Below are 23,800 nucleotides of genomic sequence, written 5' to 3'. Positions count from 1 at the left end.
CTGCTACCTACCCCCCAGCCCTCCTTTGGGAGGCCTCAGCCTGGGTGGGGTCTGGGTTTGTGGGCAGGGGTGGAGCAGGCAGAGCCCAGGAGCAGCTGACCCTGCTCTCTCCCCCACTGCAGTGAGTACCTCATGATGCTGATGCCACCCAGCCCAGAAGAGGAGAAGTGAGTAGAGTTGGGCCAGATGCCACCCTCCCCACCCCAAATCTTTCCTCTCACCCTCTCCTCTAACCCACTGTCTCCGTTTTCACCAGAGACAAACCCGTGGCCCCCAGCAACGTCCTGTCCATGGCCCAGCTGCGCACCTTGCCCCTGGCTGATCAGATCAAGATCTTGATGAAGAATGGTGGGTGGACACCCACTTCCTCCAGGGGAAACCCAGCCCTACCACCTCCTGGGAAAATGGACTCTAGGACAGACTAAGGACTCAGCATGGGCCTGGCTTAACGGCTCTGGCCTTGCCTAGAAGGAATGCATCACAGCGGCCTGTTGGGCTCCCTCAGCAGGCTCTGATTCCTGTTCTCATTCCAGCTGGGCCACTGCCCTGCTGTGAGCCTGGGCAGGCCACTGATGTTCCCGAGCCTAGGGAACTAGGATAGCTCCTGAGGGCGGAGATGAGGCTTCTTCATGGCTTATACAGAGCCTTGCATGCAAACATGAGCTCCGTTCGTTCCCTTGCACTGTTTTGTGGTACCTGCACCAGGCTGCACCCATTAGGGACTGGTGTTTTTCAGAGGACTTGGGGGCCAGAACCTGTAGGGTAGGGTGAGTCCTGAACCTCAGAGCTTAATCCCAGGCCCTGGGCTCCTTTCCTGAGATACCACTTCTAGGATCTCCAGGTGCCTGAGCAGAGGTGAGCTCCCAGCTCTGCCTGGGGCTGCTGGGGTGCCAGGCCACTGCCCTCGCTGCCAACAGGCCTTCCCCGGGCCCTTGTTGGGCCCCAGGAGTCATGGTCTTACCTTTTTTTTTTTTTTTTCCTGAGTACACTCCACACCAAACATGGGACTTGAACTCATGACCCTGAGATCAAGAGTCACTAACTTTACCAGCTGAGCCAGGCACCCCGTAGTAGTCTTAACTTTAAGGAGCACACCTTGGGGTGTTTCCTCCAGAATTCAGTAAGGTGGGGTGCCCGCACAAGCAGCCAGTGAAGTCAGCTCTTATTATTACCCATGTGTCAGTGTTATTCACACGCTGGAGTGGTTACATGAGCCTGAAGCTGTATAGACTTGGTGAGGGAGAGGGAAGGGCCCCTTCGCTTGTCTGACATCTGTGTCCTCCTCAGTGAAGGTCATGCCTTTTGCCAACTTGATGAGCCTCCTAGGCCCCTCCATCGACTCTGTGGCTGTTCTGCGTGGCATCCAGAAGGTGGCGATGCTGGTCCAGGGAAACTGGGTGGTGAAGAGGTGAGTTCCTCTGCATGGGACCATCTGATGCATTTCAGTTCGTGATTATTGATGTTTTGGGTTTAAGTCTACCATAGCACTGGTTGTCCTGCATTTTATATCCATTCTTACCTGCTACTTGATCCTTTTTTTGTTACTCCATTTCTCCCTGCTAATTTAGAAGTTACCCTTTCTGGGCTCTTTTAGTGAGTAGCCTACAGATTCAGAGTGCATTCATAACTGATCATAGTTATATTAATGGCTGTATTTTACTCTTATCCAGTACAATTCAGAGACCTTAGAATGCTTTCTGTTTATCTTCCTCTCAACTCATGTGCCATATTTCTATTATTTTTTATTTCTATATTTTTAATTGTAGTTTAAAATCCACAAGATGTTATTTTATCCAGTCTGTTCTTCAGATCTCACATGTTTTCTTTTTGATTTTGCTCATCATCCCTTTCTGCATCTGAGTTTCTATCTGGGATAATTACCTCCTGCCAAAAATTGCGGGGGTGTTCCCTTAAAGAAGATCTTCAGGGGGGAGGAGTTCCTTGGGTATTGTATGGTTGCAAATATCTATTCCACCTTTATTGATTGTTTGTTTTAAGATTTTATTTATTTATTCATGAGAGACCGAGAGAGAGGCAGAGACACAGGCAGAGGGAGAAGCAGGCTCCATGCAGGGAGCCCAATATGGGACTCGATCCCAGGTCTCCAGGATCACGCCCTGGTGCTAAACCGCTGAGCCACTGTGGCTGCCCTCCACCTTTATTGTTAAAGGATATTTTTCTTGAGTGTAGGATTCGAGGTTGATTGTTTCCCTTCCACACACTGACATAGTTTGATTGCGTTCTCATTCCCATTGTTTCTAGTGATGAGTCCCTTGGTCCCCTCTGGCTCTTTCTGAGATTTTTCTCTTATTGTGACTTTCCACAGTTCATTAAGATGCATCTGAGTGTGAGTTTTGTTTCATGTGTCCAGTGGGGTTTGGAGCATTTGGCTTGATGCCTTTCAGTAGTTTCTCTTCTGTGACCCTTCCACCAGACCATTATTTTCAAGAGGGATGGGGGTAGTAGGGACTTCTATTCTGACCCTACCTACCTTGTGTCCCTGACACTCAGTATAATGCTTAGCATATCTCAGACCCTTGGTAGTAAGTGTGGGTGCATTTCATGTATGTCTGAATTATGTTTATTTTTATTTTTTTAAAAAGATTTATGTATTCATGACAGACACACACACGCAGAGAGAGAGAGAGAGAGAGAGAGAGGCAGAGACACAGAAGGAGAAGCAGGCTCCATGCAGGGAGCCCAACGTGAGACTCAGTCCCGGGTCTCCAGGATCACACCCCAGGCCGAAGGTGGCGCTAAACCGCTGAGTCACTGGGGCTGCCCTGAATTATATTTATTTTAAATAGTGTGACATAAGGTACACTAGTAAGGGCTCACTTTTTAGAAGGTGTGGTGTAAGGTGAACAATCTCTTTAAAAATTTGTTCCAAATTTTTTAACTCCTTGCAGAAGCTCCTGTCCTTTCAGCTGGTTGGCCAAGTGAATTGTAGAGTCTGTTCACGTTACTGCCACCTGGTGGCGCCCTTGCACTGGGAAACTTGTCCAGTGTCTGTCAGTAGTTCAGCTGTTGTGCCACACACGTGTTTGATTATGGAAGGTCTTTGGATTTTGGATGGCACATCCCTCATTAAGTGGGACCACCCAGGTATATTTATGTTATGAGTGGGTGAGAGCCAGGAGGGGCCGTCCCCTCACTCAAGGACACTGACCCAGAGAGGCAGACACTTGCCAAACATCTGGCAGCAAGGCGGTCCTGGAGCTGGGGTTTGAGCTCTTGGCCCAGCAGCGCCTGTGGCCCTGGTGCTTCTGCCCTTTCAGCCTGGGGTCCATAACCTGGACATGGGGCCTCTGGGGTCGTGTGTTTTCTGGCTCCCCAGTTCTTCGGCTCCTGCTGCAAGCCCTCACTGCCCTGCCGTGGCCTGCGGGTGGCGCCCCTGTCTTGCCGAGTCCCTTCTGTTTCTGTGTGGAGGTGATGCAAAATTTACACATTGTTCACAAACTATGTCGTGATTGCTTGTTCTGTGTCCTGTGCTCCGCTGTCATTTCCTACACTGTCCCTGCCCTTGGGAATTGTGTGGGGCAGAGCTGGGCACCATTACAGATGAGCCCAGGGCACGCACCACGTTTATCCATTCGTTCAGTACCTACCTAGCAGCTCCCTTCTCTCTGTGGCAGTGATAAGCAACATAAGCCAGGTCCCTGTCCCCAAAGAGTGTTTCTGGGATGGGAGTGGACACAGAGCTCAACCTTAAAGGAAGGGTATTAGTTGGTTGCCAGGTAGAATTGAGGAAGGCAGGAGTGAAGTCTCCCAGCAGAAGGAGGGGGCAGGAGAGCAGAGGCACCCCAGGCATAGGATGGTCTGGGGTGGTGTAAGTGTGACAGCGTCTGTGGCCGAAGTTGGTCAAGGTTATACTCGTAAGCCTCAGCACCCTGTGCCCCCAGGCCCTGAAGTTCTCTAGGCTTGCCTGGTGGTTCCCTTCTCTCCAGAGGCTTCCGCCCCACTCATGCCTCAGGGCCCATCCAGGTCCCAGCCCCTGACCCCTCTTGCTCCCACTCACACTGCCTGCCCGTCCCTTCCAGCAGGTGGTGAAGGCCTCGTGTCCTGCTTTCCAGCCAGTCTCTCCAGGCCTCACAGCTGCCTTGCCTGTGGGACTCACTGTCTCAGGCTGGCCTGTTTCTGAGCCCCTGTCCTCCCTGACTGCGGTGGCTCTCAGGCTGGGCTAATGTGTATGTGCAAAGTCAAGAAGGGTTGACAGGAGGAACTCTTGGGGGAGGGGGGTGTTTTAAGAGTGCTGCTTTTCTACAGACATGTTCACAGAGCCAGGCTCCGGGAAGCCCCAACGGAAGCTGCACTGGCCAGTGTTGGAGAGGCCTGGGCTGGGCTGGGGCACGGGCACTGCGGGAGGCAGAAGGGCTGAGGAATGGGACTGACCTGCTGCTCCTGCTCTCGTTGGCAGTGACATCCTGTATCCCAAGGACTCCTCCAGCCCTCACAGTGGCGTGCCTGCCGAGGTGCTCTGCCGGGGTCGAGACTTTGTTGTAAGTGCTCAGTGCTCTGCCCTTTGCTTGGTCAGGCAGGGTCATGGGAGGGGGTTGGGGCCAGTGCAGGGCTTTTGGAATCTTGGCTTGGGCAGTGGGAGAAGGGCAAGTATGTGTGGCCAGGCCAGGGGCAGAGCTCTGGACCCTGTTTTCTTTGTCCTTCAACTCAGAATCCTGGAGTCTTGGGCTTTGTAAGACTCCAGGCTTTGGCCTGGGGATTACAAACCAGAGGCCATAGGTGGACTCTGGTACAAACCAGATTTCTGGCTCATTATGAATGCTTGTGGACAGTCTGGTACCATGGGCCCAAATCCCTGAGTAGTTCTGGCTTTGGGTGGGGCTGACAGTCGTGTTCTCCATAGTCCCAGGAGGCCTGCTTCTCTCCTACCTGTTCCCTACATTATTGCTGTGGGTTTTTGCGACTCCTCAGTTAGCTCATTCCATTGCCCTGCCCCATGCCCTGCCCTTATCCAGATCCTGAGTCCTGGCCAGGGTATCCCTCTGATAGGTTTGAACCCCGGCTGCTGGATTTGCACTGCCTCCCATGAGGGAGTTCACAAAGTTCAGCTTTGTGCTTTGAACTTGGGGACCTTGGTCTCCTAGGCTGTCCACAGTGACCGTGACATGTTCATGCAGCCCTTGAGCTATTCAAAAAGAGTGCAAGCATCTTTTCCCAATTGGATGTCCCAGCTTCTCTGGACAGATAGTATCTAGGTGCAGATGCAGTTTATTTTTGTCTCAGAGTCAAAGTGCAGTGGATACTTTATTCTGGGCTTGTTGGCCGAAGCACAAGTGCCATCTGCCACTGCCTGCCAGCTGTTCTCTGTTCATGTGGACACTGCCAAAGCGGGGCCTGGGAGAGGGTCTAGTCAAACCTGAGTTCTTAGTGGGGAAATCCCAGGCTTCCAGGACAATTACAGGGGCCTGGGGGATGGTCTTACCAGTGATCCGTCTTTGTCCCCTGGAAACATGCTCGTTTTTCTCCCACAGATGTGGAAGTTCACGCAGAGCCGGTGGGTGGTAAGGAAAGAGGTGGCAGCAGTGACCAAAGTAAGTGATGCTGGGAGGCCCCGGGCCCTGCCACTGCAGGGAATGGGGGCTAGTGGCCTGTCAGGCCTGCGGGCCTCACCTCTGTCGTTGCCCCCAGCTCTGCACAGAGGATGTGAAGGACTTTCTGGAGCACATGGCCGTAGTGAGGATCAACAAAGGCTGGGAGTTCATACTGCCTTACGATGGGGAGTTCATCAAGAAACATCCAGATGTGGTCCAGCGGCAGCATATGCTGTGGACGGGCATCCAGGCCAAGTAAGGGCTTGCTGGGCTGTCCACAGCCACCTCGCCCCCTGGGTCATGTCTGGGCTGGGGCTGCGTGCACCCCTTCCTCTGCTCCAGTGGACACTGGATTGATCCTAGAACCCCCTCCCCCCCCAGCACAGGCCTGGCACAGCCATCCCACAGAGCTGAGGGGTTGTGAAGGAGCAGGAGCCCCAGGAGCTCCCAGTGGGTGCGGGGCCTGTGCACTGTGGGGGAGGGCGGACGGGGCTCTGGGCACATGGCATCCTCAGGCAGCAGGATGTCCCTGGCCTTGGTGACAGCTGTTGCTCTAGTGAGGCAGGTGACGGGGGACGTGGCATAAAGTTAAAAGTTTATTCTTCTTTTCAGATTAGAAAAAGTCTATAATCTTGTGAAGGAAACCTTGCCAAAGAAGCCAGATGGACAATCAGGTGTGCGAGAGGTTTTGGACTGGGCAGGCCCCTAACCCAACTCTGGCTCTGGGAGGCCTGCCTCGCTGGGGCTTGTCGGGGCTCGGGGCCGCAGAGGGATGTGTGGCTCTCCCCACCGGGTGTGCTTTCTGTGCCTTCCTCCCTCTTCCCCACAGACCTCAGCTTAAGGCTTGTCCAGTGGCCAAATCCCTGGCCTCAGGGACTGGGGGCTTCTCAGCTCTGGGGCTGTGCTGGGTTGCAGGCCTTCCTCAGTCGGCAGAAGGTGGCGGTGGGACGGGAGGCACTGGCAGGGACTAACTCAGCAGTAACCCCTTCTGGTTTGAATCCCCCAACGCGAGATTCTGTTTTTTCCCCAGTTCTATTTCTCCCATCGCTGGGGTAGCTAAATCCCTCCTGGGTCATGTGGGGGTGAGAGGCAGGACTATACCTCTGGCTTCAGCCCTGGCCAGCCTGCATTGTTGGGAGCCTTGCTCCTCCCGTCGGGCTGGGAGGGGCTGTCCGTGGGCGGAGGGCCCTTCTTTGTGCCGTCCCTGAGCAGCGCTGCCTCTCCCCGCAGGGCCTGCTGGGCTGCTCTCTGGGGACCAGCGGGTCCAAGTGGCCAAAAGTAAGGCCCAACAGAACCACGCGCTGCTGGAACGGGAGCTACAGCGGAGGAAGGAGCAGATGCGGGTGTCTGAGGTCCTGCCTGGCGTGCGGATCAAGGAGGAGCCCATGAGTGAGGAGGGAGAGGAAGAGGAAGAACGAGACGCAGAGGAAGATGAGGAGCCCATGGACACCTCTCTCGGCGGCCTCCACAGCAGGCTGGCCAATGGGCTGCCTAGTGGGCGGGCGGCAGGCGGGGACAGCTTCAATGGGCACCCGCCCCCTGGCTGTGCCAGCACTCCCGTGGCCCGGGAACTGAGGGCCTTCGTGGAGGCCACCTTTCAGAGACAGTTTGTGCTCACGCTGAGTGAACTCAAACGCCTCTTCAACCTGCATTTGGCCAGCCTGCCACCTGGTCACACACTGTTCAGTGGCATCTCGGACCGCATGCTGCAGGACACGGTGCTGGCCGCCGGGTGCAAGCAAATACTGGTGCCTGTAAGTAGAGCCTGCGCCCCCAGATGGGCATACACACAAGGCCACCCCTCAGGAGGGCTCCTGGGCAGGCAGCAGCTTTCCTGGCAGAAAGGAAACGAGTTGAGTTACTTTGGAGTGGCCTGTGCCCTGCTTGCTTTGGGGGAACCTGTTGTTTAGAGGCCGCATGGGAACTTGGGAGGACCAGTGACCTGGGTTTGCATCTTGTGGTGGCTTTGTGTGACCTTGGACCTCTTAGGCTTCACACCCTCATGTGACGTGGGCAGATGTTGGCTTCGATGTCCAAGGATGGGGGCCAGGCCCCCCCTCCCCCCGCGGCAGTGCTGGCCTGTTGCTTGAGCTACAGCAGGGCCTTGGTCCACACAGGATCCTATCCTGCCGGCACCTCTTGTTCCTGTTGGCCTGGCCACGTTTCAGGCTGAGTGCACTTCTGTCATCACTTGCTCTTTGCAGTTTGCCCACGTAGAAACCGACTTTGAGAGAAGTGAAATGAGCTTGTATGAAGGTCATATGTCCAGGAAGCGCTGAGCTGAATTGGAGCCTGTAGTGGCTGCAGGGCTGAAATCTTCTGCTTTAACAGAGATGCACTGAGCCTGTCACCAGAGCCCAAGGCTCGTGCCTGGCTTCTGGCAGGCCTCCCGCCCTAGTAGGGCTTAGCTGACCAGCACGGCCAGGCCCGCGGAAGGGGCCTCTTGTCCCGGCAGCAGGAGGGGCCTGGAGTGGAAGAAACACAGGAGCGGGGAGGCTGTTGGACATTTCCCTCAGCTGAGGGTAAAGAGGGCCCGGCCGTGGCTCTAGGAGGTGGTGCTGGTCGTTCTCTCCCTGAAGGCTCTGCCAAGGCCTGGCAGCAGATCTGTGTGGTGTGGGGCTATTGATGTTGTCAATCCCAGGTCAGAAGCACCTGCAGTTTCGGGTGATCTGAGGCGACGGCCATCTTTGTGTGCGTGAGACGCAGAAACTAGGACGAGAGGCCCTCAGAGCTTTGCTGCCCGGGCTGCCCCAGGAGATCTGGCCCTTGTGGCAGGGAGCCTCCTTGGTGCGGTTTCCTGTACAAGGTACTAGGGCTTAGGGGCCCTGCCCAATGTGGAGTCACCCTGGCCTACCCAGCAAATGGGTCTAGTTAGCTCCAGGGTCATGTTTCTGAGCTGGGCCAGGCAGGGGAGGGCACCTGCCCAGGGTTAGCAAAGCCGCCTCGGGCTGCTGAGGGATGTGAAGTGGCCACTCTCAGGCCCCACTGGCCCTGCTCCTTCCTCTTGGTGGGGCTGGTGTCCCCGGGGGATCACCGACCTTTTTGCTTCTCCCATCAACCCCTCCCTCCCTGTGATCCTGATGTAGGGACTATCTAGGATAGCCCCCCCACCTGCCTTCCCCGAAGGAAGATAAGCCCCAATCCTCCCAATATGCTTAGCCTCGTTTTTCACACAAGGGTGCTGAGGTCCAGGGAGAGTGAGACTCAGATGTGGGTTTGACCCTAGTTCTCCTTATTAGAGGTGTGACCTGGACCTGAATAAACTCTGAGCTGGATTCTCCCCGGAGAGTCGGGGGCTGCCACACCCTGCTCCTACCTCCGGTTTTCTGTGATCGAATGAGATTGTACATTTAGCCCCCCTGCGGCTTCCTGTGGCTGGTAGTCGCCGCTGCTGTTGCTTGGATTGTGTCACGGCTGGAAACCACTCTACCGGGTGCCCTGAGCCTGGTCACCCTTTTCTTGGTCCACCTTCGGACGCTGCCAAACCCGCTGGTGTGCTGGGCCCATACTGACACAGCCCTGGAGGGAAGGGGTGGAAAGGAATCCCCCCGGAACGGAGCCTCCTAGGGAGGTGGAGGTATGGGGGAGTATTTCTTAGGACACCTCTGAGGGTTTACGTTTAGGGTAGGGTAACGCTGGATGTTGGAGGTGAGCTAATGCCAAGCTAGCAGGAGAAACAAGCCTGATCCCCTCCTTGTCTTGTGCACCTGGGGGCTTCGGGCTGCGGGTGCCCCACTCTGTCCCACTGAAGCCCTAGTGAGTGGGAGGAGCTGGAATTGGAATCCACCGTCGTCCATCAATTCATTCCCTGAATGGGGCTCATGCAGACTGGGAGGGGTGAAGGGCAGGGCAGGTGGACCCCTGTGGTAAAGACAACTCACGCCTGGGCCTTGGTTAGTTTCCCCCCCAGACTGCTGCGTCCCCAGATGAGCAGAAGGTGTTCGCCCTCTGGGAGTCTGGAGACATGAGCGATCAGGTAAGGTGACCTCTCCTGCCATCTCAAGAGCAGGGAGGTGGGGCCGGGCCTCTGGGGAGCCCCAGAGTATAGTAATTTACACCTCAGATTTTCCATCCACTCCCAGTTTTAAATATTCTGGCTCCATGTCTCTGTGTATTGTTAAAACAGGCTGGATGTGCCAGTGATGTGAGCCAAAACCAGTGGTTCCTGATTGCCAGTCTGGACCAGCTACATTACAACCCTCTTTTTATTTTTTAAAGATTTTATTTATTTGAAAGAGAGAACAGGAATGGAAAGAGGGAGAAGCAGGCTCTCCCCACTGAGCAGGGGGCCCAGCGTGGGGCTCGATCCCAGGACCCCCGGATCATCACCTGAGCCGAAGGCAGCCACTTAACCGGCTGAGCCACCCCGGTGCCAGAGTCCTTTTTTAAAAGCTATAGACTCAGGATTGACCTTAGAGATTTATCAGCTCCCTATGAACAGGATAGGGTCCTAGGTACTTACAGGTTTATAGACCTTCCCTGAGGATTCTCTCTTCCAGACGGCCCACATTTCTCAGGTGGCCTCTGGCAATAAGAATCTCTTATCAGATCTTAGGTGCTGCCTTTCTAAGAGGAATTGGTCCATTTTGCCTCTTATCACCCCAGCAGGAAGGGGCATGAGGGTCCAGCAGACAAAATAGGAGTTAAACCAGCAGCTGTGTCTATATAGTTAGGGACTCTGAGGTCCAGAAATTTTCCTTAAGTCATGAACTTACATAAACTTTAAGGGTTAAGATTAAACTGCTGAACTGTTTTAGCAGTTTAAAACACCAGTCTGTCCTCATCCAGGTCCTGTCCCTAAGGTGTGGAGGGGTGGGGGAGCATTCCCCCTCTTGCTTCAGTGGGGCTGACGACGGGGAGGCCAGGATGGAGGGGAAGGCCGGTGCCCTGGGCCTGTGATGGGCCCTGGAGTGAGAGCAGTGCAGCAGCTCTTCCTGGGCCAGCTTCTGTGCTCTTGGCCAGGATAGGTGGCATCTGAGTTTTCTAGTCCTGAAGGAATAGGAAATTCAAAGAATTTGACAATTAAGAGAAAAAAAGTGTGTATTTTTAAAGATATGCAAAACAAAGCTTTTGGCCCTGGCCTGTCTGGATTCTCCGGACCTGGCCCTGTCTTCATGCAGCTAAGATGGTTAGATGGTGCCTTTCCCACCTCCTAAAGCAGTTATCGCTCCTGTTTATCATGAAACACCATGTCTAAACTGCTTTTCCTCTGCTGGCACTTCCCTGGCTTTTTTCTTCTTGGCATCTCAACAGGACAGGTTGGTCAGATGTATTTATCATAAAGGAAGTCCTGGGCACACAGACTGCAGTGTGGAGTTAGGTCCATAGCTTTGCATTTCTTGTTTGGGGATGTTTCTCTTTTAGGTGACTGTTTTCCAAAATAACATATTTTTGCTACTAAAGCACCGACAGGTTTTGCTTGAAATCTTTTCCAAAAATTACCGGGTACGCCGGAACATGATCCAGTCAAGGTTGACTCAAGAGTGTGGAGAAGATCTGAGTAAACAGGAGGTGGATAAAGTGCTAAAGGTACACCCACTTTGTGTAACCAGGCCCAGAGGGTTTGGGCCCCTGTGGGGGGCGGCGCTCAGGAGGAGGTCGACAGGATCTTTGTTAAATCTGGCTTCTCCCGGCCCCTCCCCAGCCAGGTGGGTCTCTGCAACCACTGAGGCTGGGTGCTGGTATGGGTGCGGGCAGAAGGAGTGGACTAAGATGTGGACACCGCCTTCAAAAAATAGTCTAGTGGGTCATCCTTTGAGGTTCACCGGGCCTCTGTGAGAGTCTCCCCTCCCCTTCTGAATCTCATAGCACTTGCTTTCAGTAGACCCGATTTCTAAAATTTAGTTTAAAAAGGAATATATCATTTATCTGGTATATGAAAGTAAGTATACTTATGGTTCCCCACTTTTTGGACACCCCTGGGAGGGAGAGATTCTGAGGCCCACAGCCTGTGGTCAGGCAGGTCTTGAGTCGCCATCTGTCTTCTAGCCATTAATCCTAAATTGAGTAATGGTGTTCTGTCCAGGATGTAAGGTCTGCCCCTAACACATTTCTCTCTCCGTAGGACTGCTGTGTAAGCTATGGGGGCATGTGGTACCTTAAAGGGACAGTACAGTCTTGACAGGAGTCACAAATCACTGACCCAGTGAATCCAAGCCCAATGAAGGACGGCGGAGCCAGCAGAGGTGGAGGCAGTCTTACTGCTTCAGAAGACACGGAGCAAGAGGAACTGACCATGGCGCGGCTGGGGCATTGTGCTGTCTGGTGGACAGTGGGGATCATCCTCAGCCAGTGGCAGGGTCAGCATAAGTTAGATCGCTCCCAGGAGAGAGGGCAGCCGGGACCTTCTTTACAGTATAATTTGAAATTCCTGATGTATTTTGCTTATTACTTGGTTTCATTCTCATAATAAAGAGAGTGTATACTGACCACAGGCAGGCTGATGAAAATCATGGTTTAATATTTTACTTTTCAAACTTAATGCCAACAAGGTCTAAGTTATGTTTACAAGATGAAGAAAACCTCAAGGTTTTAAATATTTAAAATGCCTAGAAGCTAGTAATTTAGTCTTTGATTACCTGTGTGCTAAGACTTCTGCCAGTTTCATTAAACAAACCAAATCGAATTCTTCTTTCACCATTGGGTTTCTGTGGCCACCTTACCTTTTAAAACCACTTTATGTAGCAGTCTCAGCTGTTTACATGAACCCTAGCAAAAAATCAGAATCAAATCCATCTATTAATGTTTGCATAAGGATGCAAACAAAACCAGGTAAGTATGGAACAATGTATAAGTGAGATCATTACACTTTGATGTAAAAAATTTATATTTTGTGTATTTTTAAAATAAATACTAACACTGACCTGGCATCATGGTGCTCCTGTCGTCTGAGGGTTCCAGGAAGATAGTGGTGTCTGTGCTCCCAGAGCCTCGCATGTAGTCCGGGAAGGGAGCTGAGGGAGGAGGCAGTACAGTGCAGTCGCATATGTAATTTTTAAGTTTACTAGTAGACACATTGAAATAGTAAAAAGAAACTAGTAAAAAATGTCAGTACAAAGAAATGTAAGATACCGTTTTCAAGATGCGGCACTTGATACTTCCAACACTTGCAGTTGGGACCAGCCACAATTTAAACACTCAGTTGGGACATGTAGCTAATGGTGACCTTAGTGGACAGTGCAGCCCTAGAGGATTAGGACAAAAGTCAGAGCAAGCTGGGGTGGGCAAGATGTGAAATTCTGCTACCTGATCTTCCAGGATCTGGTTGGGATACCAGAGCCACTACTACCAGAAGGTTTAGGTGGTGGCCCCACCAACAAAAAGAAAAACATCTAATATTTGGTGGTATGGTATAGTATGGTGGTATATTATGTTCTTGGTACTAATTGTTAGTAAACATGAGCCTGAAAAGAGGAAAAAAATGTCCAAAGTTGGAGAGTATGTCCAGCTATTGTGTGACCCCCTTACAAAGGGGAGACCCCCCACGTTGTACAGCAGAGGCAATGGACCACAGAGAGGTTATGGGGCTCAGTGGGGAGTCACAGCCTGAAACAGATGAGGAATTCAATAAAAGAAAGTAAATCAGGAATATAGGAAATTGTTAAAAATGAGGTATAAAAATTAATGTTAAGATAAACCAGCCGATGAAGGAAAATGGCGTAAGCCTTAAAACTGGTTGGAAATAAGATTACAATAGATCAGTTACTAAATAAAAAGCCCACGTATTTTCACGGATGAATGATGATCACATGACAAGCAAGGGTTAAACTTGAGCATGTAATGAGCCTACAGATACTTCTGAAGAATTGATTTAAAACCTGACAAAGCATGATAGGAATTAAAATCGTAAGTAGTAGATTGAAACGGCACATTGAAAAAAAAAAACCTAAACATCCTAAAATGTCTTACAAAGTGAGGATCCTGGGGATGGAATCACAGAAATGCAAGGGTGGTATCAGGGCTTCTACTATGCAGCTCATAACATGAATAAGAAATGAGAAGGGAAAAGATCTCCTCTCAGGGATCGAGACCTACAATTCATTCCAAATATAAGTCTGAAAAGTGGCATAGATGGATTCTCACTAACCTCGTTAAAACGGTAAAAATTTAACCTGCTGAACCAAACCCTCCACATATTCCTTAGCGATTGAGATACATGTTTGCTCGGCATAATATCCTGGGTATACTACTTAGAGAAATTAGACAAAGGATTAAATCAAAATGAAAAATTTACACAAATTAGTTTTTTTTTTTTTTTTTTTTTTAAGATTTTATTTATTCATGAGAGAGAGAGAGAGGCAGAGACAGGGGCAGAGGGAGAAACAGGCTCCATGCTGGGAGCCTGACGTGGAACTCAATCTGGGGTCTCCAGGATCATGCCCTGGGCTGAAGGCGGCGCTAAACCATTGAGCCACCCGGGCTGCTCACAAATTAGTTTTCTTCTAACAAGTTACTATAGTTACAAAATAATGGGTGCCTGGGTGGCTCAGTTGGTTAAGCATCTGCCTTCATTAGGCTCAGGTCATGATCTCAGGGTCCTGGGACAGAGCCCCAAATCAAGCTCCCTGCTCAGTGGGGAGTCTGCTTCTCCCTCTCTGACCCTCCTCCCTGCTTGTGTGTGCACTCTCAAATAAATAAAATCTTTAAATACACACACACACACACACACACACACACACACGAGAGGTGCCTGGCTGGCTCAGCTGGAAGAGCATTCAACTCTTGATCTTGGTCATGAGTTCAAGCCCTATGGTGGGTATAGAGATTACTTAAATAAAACATATATACATACATGCACACACGTTTATATGTTTTAACAGAAGAAAAGACCTTATAACATCCAGGAGGTGAACCTTCTAAAATCTGTAGACCTAAGTGATAAAAGTTTGGAAACTGAGACACAGACCACTGGAACAAATGGGAACGCATAAACCCATGTTTTTGGACCAAAGTCTGTCACAGTCTATACTTAATTTAACCATTTTTTAAAAAAGATTATTCATTCATGAGAGACAGAGAGAGAGAGAGAGGCAGAGACACAGGCAGAAGGAAAAGCAGGTTCCATGCAGGGAGCCCGATGTGGGACTCGATCCTGGGACTCCAGGATCACGCATTGGGCCAAAAGCAGGCACTAAACTGCTGAGTCACCCAGGGATCCCCAGTTTAATCAATTTTTAAATTTGATCTCAATAACCATTTCCCACCAAGAACCAGACAAGCTAACTTTAAAGTTCATATCGGGGGAAAAAACACGCCAAAAAAACAGGGGAAATTCTGAAGGAGCAATAATGGGAGCAATATTCCCTTAATAGGAAAATTTCAAGCTAAACAGTAATTAATTGCCACAGGTGCATGAAAACCAGATCTTAGAAACAGGTTCAAATTCATGTAGAAATTTAGTACTGATTCAGGTGATTTTTTAAAGATTTTATTTATTTATTCATGAGAGAGAGGCAGAGACCCAGGCAGAGGGAGAAGCAGGCTCCATGCAGGGAGCCCGATGTGGAACTCGATCCTGGAGTCCCAGGGCTGAAGGCAGGGACTCGTTCCTGGAGTCCCTGGGCTGAAGGCAGGCGCTAAACCACTGAGCCACCCAGGGATCCCTGATTCAGGTGATTTCAAGTGATGGGGAATAGATGAAGTTTAGGAAGATTCTAGAAAGATGGTGGTATGAGAATACCAGAAATCTCTCCTGCTCTAGGACACTAATTGCACAAGCAGAATTTGTCTGATGTAACCATTTTAGAACTGTACAGAACCTAAAGGCTTATAACTTCCAGGAAGAACAGGACTGTCAGTTGCCGGCAATTTTGGTTAACTTTGGCTCCTAGCAGAGTAGCAACGACCCCACCACTAGCCATATTCACAGAGCAGTTTGCAACAGCTTGCAGGAACCTGGGTGGCCAAAAAGATTCTGCTCAAATATCAGGAATCTGCACGGATTACTGCTTCTGGCCAGAGATGCAGAAGTGGGCAGCCACTGTTGCACACACCTGCCCCCTTCGCTGCAAGTCTCTCCAGCTAAGGCTCAAGTGACTGCCAGGGGATTCAAAGGACTGGCATCCTCCCCACAACCTCCCCTTCATTTTTCACTTTTCTCCCTTTGGGGAGCCAGACATTAAAAACTAGGATATTCAAAATATGATCACATATACAGAGAAGACTAGAAAGTGACCATGCATGCCCAGAGAAAGTCTCAAAAGACCTGAGGAAACCTTAACCTTATGCCTCAGGCAGATCCTCAGCACAGACACAGCCTGCAACAATCTAAGGAACAAAACCAATAACCAAAACCAGCAAAACCTGGGAAAGGATCAGACTGACTCCCAGAGTTACTATATGATCAGATTAAGATGTCTGGTGTTCAAAAAATCACAAGGCATACAAAACCAGGAAAATATGGGGCATGGCAAGGAAAAAAATAAATCAACAGAAACTGTCCCTGAAAGACCTAATGGCAGATATAGTAGACCAAGACTTTAAGACAAATGTGTTTTAAAGACATGAAAAGAACTAGAGGATGTAGATAAAGAAAATGATGTGTGAGTAAAATGGAAATGACAGACTTAAAGAGCAAATCAAAATAATTCTGGAGCTGAAAAGCACAGCAATGGAAGTGAAAAATACGCTAGAGGGATTCAAAGGCAGATTTGAGCAAGCAGAAGAAAGAATGAGCAAACTTGAAGGTAAGATGATGGAAATTCTAGAGAAACAAAGAAACACAACACGAAAGTGAGCAAAACCTAAGGGACCTGTATGACGCCATTAAGAAGACACACGTGGGAGTCCCAGCAGGAGAGAGAAAGGGGCAGAGAATACATGAAGAAATAATGGCTGAAAACTGCTCAAACTTGATGAAAAGGCATGAAGATAAACATTCAAGCAGCTCCATAACTCCAAGATAATCTCAGACCCACTGAGACACATTATAATTAAACTTTCAAAAGCCAAAGAGAATCCTGAAAAGCCGCAGAAGAGCAAATCCTCATACACAGGGGATCCTCAATAAGATAATCAAAAGATTTCTCATTTGAAACGTTACAGGCCAGAACACAGTGGGCCAAGAGATACAAACTGCTTTGAAAACGGTAACAACAAAAACTGTCAACCAAGAACCTTATTATCCAGTAAAACTGACCTTCAAAAGTGAAGAAGTTAGGACATTCTCAGGTAACAAAAACTGAGAGAGTTCATGACCATTAGATGTGTCCTGCAACAGGAAACGAAAGGGCACTAGATATTAACCAGAAGCCCTATTGAGAAACAAAAATTTCAATAAAGGCAAATAAATGTATGGACAATTATAAAAGCCAGTATAACTATAACAATGGTTTGTAATACTACTTTTTGTTTTCTACATGATTTAAGAGACTAATGCATCTGGGACTGCCTGGCTGCCTTAGTCAATAGAGCATGTGACTCTTGATCTTGGGGTTGTGAGTTCAGGCCCCACATTGGGCATAGAGCTTACTTTAAAAAGAAACACACACATTTAAAGAAAACTTATCAGTGTAAAAGTAGTATTACTGCAACTTTGATTTGTTTTGTTTTTTAAATATTTTATTTATTTATTTATTTACTTTAGAGAATGAGCGAGTGAGAGCATCAGTGTTGGGGGGAGAAGGGCAAAGGGAGAGGGAGAGAGAGAATCCTTCAAGATGAGCACAGAGCCCAGCACTGAGCTCAGTCTCATGACCCTGAGATCATGAACCCAGCTAAAATCAAGAGTCTGATGCTGAACTGACTGAGCTATGCAGGTGCCTCCTGCAACTTTGATTTGTAACTTCAAATCCGATCTTCTATATAACTTAAAAGACCAGTGCATTAAAAAATATATAAGTTTATATTTTTGGGTACAGTTATGTACCCATAAAGAGGTAGCTTTGTGATAACAATAACCAAAAGGGGTGGGGATGGAATAGGTTGTTTTTGTTTTGTTTCTTGTTATTGAAGTTAAACTAAAGTTAAGTATAAATTCAAATTACTGTTTTAACTCTAGGATGTTAAATGTAATCCCCATGCTAACCATAAAGAAAATATCTGTAGGACATACACAAAAGAAAATGAGAAAGGAGTTTTAAACATCTCATTACAAAAAAAAAAAATCAATAAACATAAAAGATGGCAGGAATACAGGAAATGGAGGACAAAAAAGCTATAAGGCATACAGAGAACAAATAACACAATGAGAGAATTTCCTCCTTATTAAAATTACTTTAAATATAAATGGCTTAAACTTTCCAATCAAAAGACAGAGATTGGCAAACTAAATAAAACACATGATCCAACATGGATGGACTAAGAGGGTATTATGCTAAGTGAAATAAGCTAGAGAAAGACAAATATCATGATTTCACTCATATTTAGAATTTAAGAAACAAACAAATCAGACTAAAACACAGAAAACAAATTGGTGATTGCCAGAGGGGAGGGGGGGCAGGAATGGTGAAATAGGTAACAGGGATCAAGAGTACACTTACCTTGAGCACTAAGCGATGTATAGAACTGCTGAATCATTATATTGTACATTGGAAACTAACACTATGTTAATTATACTTCAATTTAAAACACACACAAAGGGATCCCTGGATGGCTCAGAGGTTTAGTGCCTGCCTTTGGCCCAGGGTGTGATCCTGGAGTCCCGGGATCGAGTCCTGTGTCAGGCTCCCTGCATGGAGCCTGCTTCTCCCTCTGCCTGTATCTCTGCCTTTCTCTCTCTGTCTCTCATGAATAACTAAAAGATATTTATAATATTTAAATATTATATTAAATATTTAAAAAAATAAAATAAAATAAAATACACACAAATGAGGCAGTTGGGTGGCTCAGTGGTTGAGCATCTGCCTTCAGCTCAGGGTATGGTCCCAGGGTCCTGGGATTGAGTCCTGCTTCAGACTCTCTGCAGGGAGCCTGCTTTTCCCTCTGCCTGTGTCTCTGCCTCTGTGTGTCTCTCTCATGAATAAATAAATTGTAAAACACACAAAATCCAACTAGATGCTGTCTACAAGAGACTCAGTTGAGATCCAATGACACAAACAAGTTGAAATTGAAAGGAAGGAAAAATAGATATTCCAGGGAAATTAGGAGATTTTAATACCCCATTCACAATAATAGAACAACCAGACAGAAGATGACTAAGGAAACAGGATTTAACACAGTAAGCCAACTAAATCTAGCAGGCATATAAAGAACACTTTACACAACACAATACACATTCTTTTCAAGTGTGTATAGGCCTTTTTTTTTTTTTAAGATTTTATTTATTTATTCTTGAGAGAGAAAGGCAGAGACACAGGCAGAGGGAGAAGCAGGCTCCCTGTAGGGAGCCCAACATGGGACTTGATCCTGGGTCTCCAGGATTATGCCCTGGGCTGAAGGCAGCGCCAAACCGCTGAGCCACCCAGGCTGTCCTGTATGGGACACTTTTTTTTTTTTAATTTTTATTTATTTATGATAGTCACAGAGAGATAGAGAGAGAGGCAGAGACACAGGCAGAGGGTGAAGCAGGCTCCATGCACCGGGAGCCCGACGTGGGACTCGATCCCGGGTCTCCAGGATCGCGCCCTGGGCCAAAGGCAGGCGCCAAACCGCTGCGCCACCCAGGGATCTGTATGGGACACTTTTAAGGAGAGACCATAGGCCACAAATTTTCAACAGATCTTAAGATATCATACAAAATATCTTCCTTGACCACAATAGGATATATTTAGAAATCATAACAAAAAATAGGAAAATTCACCAAATTGCAAACAATATAGTTTTAAACTACCAATGGATCAACTTAGAAAATACTTAGAGATGAATGAAAATGGAAATACAACATCCCAAAACTTATGGAACACAGCAAAGGTAGTGCTAATGGGGAAACTTAGTGTTATAAATGCTTACCTTATACAAAAAAGAAGGACATGTGTCTGGTTCAGTTGGTAGAGCATGTGACTCTTGATCTTGGGGTTGTGTTTGAACCCTATGTTGGGTATCGAGATTACTTTTAAAAAAATCTTTAAAAAAACAAGAAAGATATTAAATCTACAACCTGATTTTACAACTAAGGAAACTTTAGGGGATCCCTGGGTGGCGCAGCGGTTTGGCGCCTGCCTTTGGCCCAGGGTGTGATCCTGGAGCCCCGGGATCGAGTCCCACGTCCTCCCGGTGCATGGAGCCTGCTTCTCTCTCTGCCTGTGTCTCTGCCTCTCTCTCTCTCTGTGACTATCATAAATAAAAAATTTTAAAAAAATGAATAAATAGCAACATCTGTTTAAAAAAAATTTATCAACGCACTATGCCACATCAACAGAATGAAGGAAAAAAAAAACATGATCATCTCAAATGATGCAGAGAAAGCGTATGGCAAAATACTACATTTTTTCATGGTAAAAAAACAAACAAACAGGGGCAGCCCCGGTGGCGCAGTGGTTTTTCGCCGCCTGCAGCCCAGGGTATGATCCTGGAGACCCTGGATCGAGTTCCGCAACGGGCTCTCTGCATGGAGCCTGCTTCTCCCTCTGCCTGTGTCTCTGCCTCTCTCTCTCTGTGTGTCTCTATGAATAAATAATCTTAAAAAAAAAAAAAACACTCAATGAACTAGGAAAATAACTTACTTCAACATAATAAAAGCCATGTATGAAAAACCCACAGTGAACATCATACTCAATATTGAAAGAATAAAAGCATTTATCAAAAGTTCAGGAACAAGGCAAAGATGCCTGCTTTAACCACTTCCAATTTAACAGTATTGAGTTCTAGCCAGGGGGATTCCTGGGTGGCTCAGCGGTTTAGTGCCTGTCTTTGGCCCAGGGTGCGATCCTGGAGTCCCGGGATCGAGTCCCACAACGGGCTCCCTGAATGGAGCCTGCTTCTCCCTCCTCCTGTGTCTCTGCCTCTCTCTCTCATGAAAAAATAAATAAATCTTAAAAAAAAAAAAAAAAAAGAGTTCTAGCCAAAGCAATTAGGCAAGAAAAATAAATAAAAAGTTACTCAGATTGGGAAGGAAGAAGTAAAATTTTCTACTTGCAGAGGCACCTAGGTGGCTCAGTCGGTTAAGATGACTCTTGATTTCTGCGCAGGTCATGATCTCAGGGTCATGAGATCGAGGTGCATCAGGCTCCCTGCGTGCTCAGCAGGGAGTCTGCTTCCTTCTCTCTCTCTCTCTCTCTCTCTCCTCACCCCATCCTTTTCTTCTCTTGTTCGGTCCCTCCAAAATAAATCTTATAAAAAATTTTATTTGCAGATGATATATGTATAAAATTCTATAGATTCCACCAAAAAAACTGTCACAATAAATGAATTCAGCAGAGTAGTTGAATACAAAGTCAACACTCCACAATTAGTTGCATTTCTATACACTACTAACAATGAACAGCCCAAAAAGGAAATTAAAAACCAATTCCTTTTAAAATGGCACCAAAAGAATGAAATACTTTTTTTTTTTTTTAGTTTATTTATTAAGTAGGCTCTACACCCAACATAGGGCTTGAACTCACAATTCTGAGATCAAGTCATGCTCCTCTGACTGAGCCAGCCAGGCACCTTGAAATACCTTGTAATTAATTCAACCAAAGAGGTGAAAGATTCATACAATGAAAATAAAACATTGCTTAAAGAAATTAAAACAAAGTGGAAATACATTTCAGGTTCATGGATTAGAAGGGTTAATATTGTTAAAATGTCAATATTACAAAGTGATCTACAGATTTGATGCAATCTCTATCTAAATCCCAATGACAGTTTTAGCAGACATGATAAAATTATCCCAAAATTCATATGGAAACTCAAGGGACACCAAATAGCCAAAACAATCTTGGAGAAAAAAAAACCATAACTGGAAGAATCATACTTCCTGATTTACTACAAAGCTACTGTAATCAAAACAGTGTGGTACTGGCATAACAAGAGACACACAGACCAAAGGAATACAGAGAACCCAGAAACAAACCTCACATATATGGTCAAATGATTTTTTTTTTTTTTTGTCAAATGATTTTTTATAAGGGTTCCAAGACCATTAATGGAGCAAATGGTGCTAGGAAAACGGTATGTACATGCTAAAGAATGAAGTTGGACCCTTCAGCAACACTATTTTGCTTCATAATACTGGGTTCAGCAGTGATCTCTTGGCATGACACCAAAGGCACAGGTAACAAAAGAAAAAACAGATAAACTGGACTTCATGACAATTTAAAAGCCTTATGTATCAAAAGACACTCTCAACAGAGTAAAAAGGCGAGGCACCTGGGTGGTTCAGTCAGTTAGGCATCTGCCTTCAGTTCAGGTCATGGTCCCAGGGTCTTGGGATCGAGTCCTGCATTGGGCTTCCTGCTCAGTGGGGAAACTTCTCTCCCTCTGCCACTCCCCCTGCCTGTGCTTGCTCTTTCCCTCCCTCTCCGTGTCAAATACATAAAAAATCATCAAAAAAAAAAAAAAAAGTAAAAAGGCAAACCCCTAGAACATTTAAATGTAAAATTTTTGTAAATTATCTGATAATGGATTAATACCCAGAATGAATATATATGTAACTCAAGAGAAAAAACAAATTCAAACATTGGCAAAGGATTTGAACATTTATCCAAAAAAGATATACAAATGGCCAAGCACATCGAAAGTTGTGTCACTGATCAGAGAAGTGCAAATCAAAACTGTTAAGACACCACTTCCTTTAGAGTGGCTACTATCAAAAAATCACAAAGTACATTTTGGCAAGGATGTGGAGAAACTAGAACCAATGTGTACTGTGGTAGGAATGTAAAACGGTACAGCCACTGTGGAAAACCGTATGATGAAGTTTCCTCAAAACATAAAAACAGAATTACCATATGATCTAGTAATTCCTCTTCTGGGTATATATTCAAAGAACTGAAAGCAGGATCTCAAAGGCATATTTGTACACACATTCATAGCAGTGTTAGTCACAATAGGTAAAACATGTAAACAACCCAAATGTCCACTGATGGGTGGATAAACAAAAAGTGGCATATACACATGGAATAATATTCAGCCTTAAAAAGGAAACCCAATATGCTACAACATGGATGAAATTTGAGGTAATTATGCTCAGTGAAATAAGCCAATCACAAAAAGACAGATTCCACTTCTGTGAGGTACTTAGTCAAAATCATAAAGACAGAAAAGTTTAAAGGTAGTTGCCACAAACTGGGGGGAAGGGAGAATGGGGAGTTAAAGGGGCCAAGTTTCATGGTTACAAATGAAGAGAGTCATGGGGATGAATGGCTGAGATAGTTGCACAAGAATGTGAATTTACTTAATAACACTTTATACTTAAAAAATGGTTAAGATGATAATTGTCATGTGTATTTTTACAATAAAAGAAAATAAATGAACTTTAGGTGGATCAAACACCTGTCCAGCACAAAAAAGTATTGAAAAACTAATATAACCACAAACAAATTTTGCTTCACAAAATGCCAGTAACAAGGTAAAATTAAGATAGAGTATTTGTAACTTCTAGTTACAAAATGAATTTCCTCAATGCTTGAGCTCTTAAATAAGAAAAATAGGCAAAATACAATACGAATGGTTTAACAGACTATAAAATATTCAACCTTAATAAACGAATTCTAAACTACAAGTAAACTCCACTTTTCTTCCATAAGTTTGGCAAGGGTCAAAAGGTTTACTGGCACAGGTGTGAGCAACTAGGCATCCTCCTGTATTGGCAAGGCCTGGGAGCTGGGGGGGATCAGAAAACTTCTGAAAGACTATGATGGCAAAATGCTCTTTTTTACTTCACTTCTAATGATTTATTTTCTAGATTCATAACTGTCCAAAGATACAGGGACTACTTAAATGGATTCTTATATATGGCTATATATACAATATATGTATTTACATACAAACACACATCAGCACACCAGACAGAGGCCAGTTTGTCATGGGATTTCCTTTGGAGCTTAAATGGAACTGGATTATAGAACTGACAGCAGCAGCCACCTTCTTTCCTCAACTGTACCCATTGGCAAATATACATATGGAGTTTATATCCTTAGGTGTAATACTTTAGTACTGTCATAAAGAATGCAGGGCAGCCCGGGGGGCTCAGTGGTTTAGCGCCGCCTTCGGCCCGGGTTGTGATCCTGGAGACCAGGGATTGAGTCCTGCATTGGGCTCCCTGCATGGAGCTTGCTTCTCTGCATCTCTCATGAATAAATAAAATCTTAAAAAAAAAAAAAAAAAAAAAAAAAAAGAATGCAGATGGTCTGGGGCACCTAGGTAGCTCAGTGGGTTAAGCATCTGCA

At 46.8% G+C, this 23,800-nt stretch overlaps 1 protein-coding gene across 3 annotated transcripts in view; it reads left to right on the top strand.

The window, feature by feature from the left end:
* Positions 1-12,418, top strand: part of POLR3E (RNA polymerase III subunit E) — a 29,234-nt gene extending 16,816 nt beyond the window's left edge. For all 3 annotated transcript variants that reach the window (XM_041750040.1, XM_041750041.1, XM_041750043.1), the window contains exons 11-21: positions 123-167; positions 257-348; positions 1,288-1,408; positions 4,418-4,499; positions 5,490-5,549; positions 5,647-5,804; positions 6,162-6,223; positions 6,780-7,303; positions 9,448-9,525; positions 10,953-11,078; positions 11,614-12,418. In XM_041750040.1, coding sequence (XP_041605974.1) covers positions 123-167; positions 257-348; positions 1,288-1,408; positions 4,418-4,499; positions 5,490-5,549; positions 5,647-5,804; positions 6,162-6,223; positions 6,780-7,303; positions 9,448-9,525; positions 10,953-11,078; positions 11,614-11,670 — 1,405 coding nt within the window. In that variant the 3' untranslated portion in view covers positions 11,671-12,418. The remainder of the gene's footprint in view (positions 1-122; positions 168-256; positions 349-1,287; positions 1,409-4,417; positions 4,500-5,489; positions 5,550-5,646; positions 5,805-6,161; positions 6,224-6,779; positions 7,304-9,447; positions 9,526-10,952; positions 11,079-11,613) is intronic.
* Positions 12,419-23,800: the final 11,382 nt, after the last annotated feature.

Source organism: Vulpes lagopus, chromosome 3 (assembly GCF_018345385.1).
Source record: "Vulpes lagopus strain Blue_001 chromosome 3, ASM1834538v1, whole genome shotgun sequence".
Taxonomy (NCBI): Eukaryota; Metazoa; Chordata; class Mammalia; order Carnivora; family Canidae; genus Vulpes; species Vulpes lagopus.
This window is presented reverse-complemented; position numbering and strand designations above follow the sequence as displayed.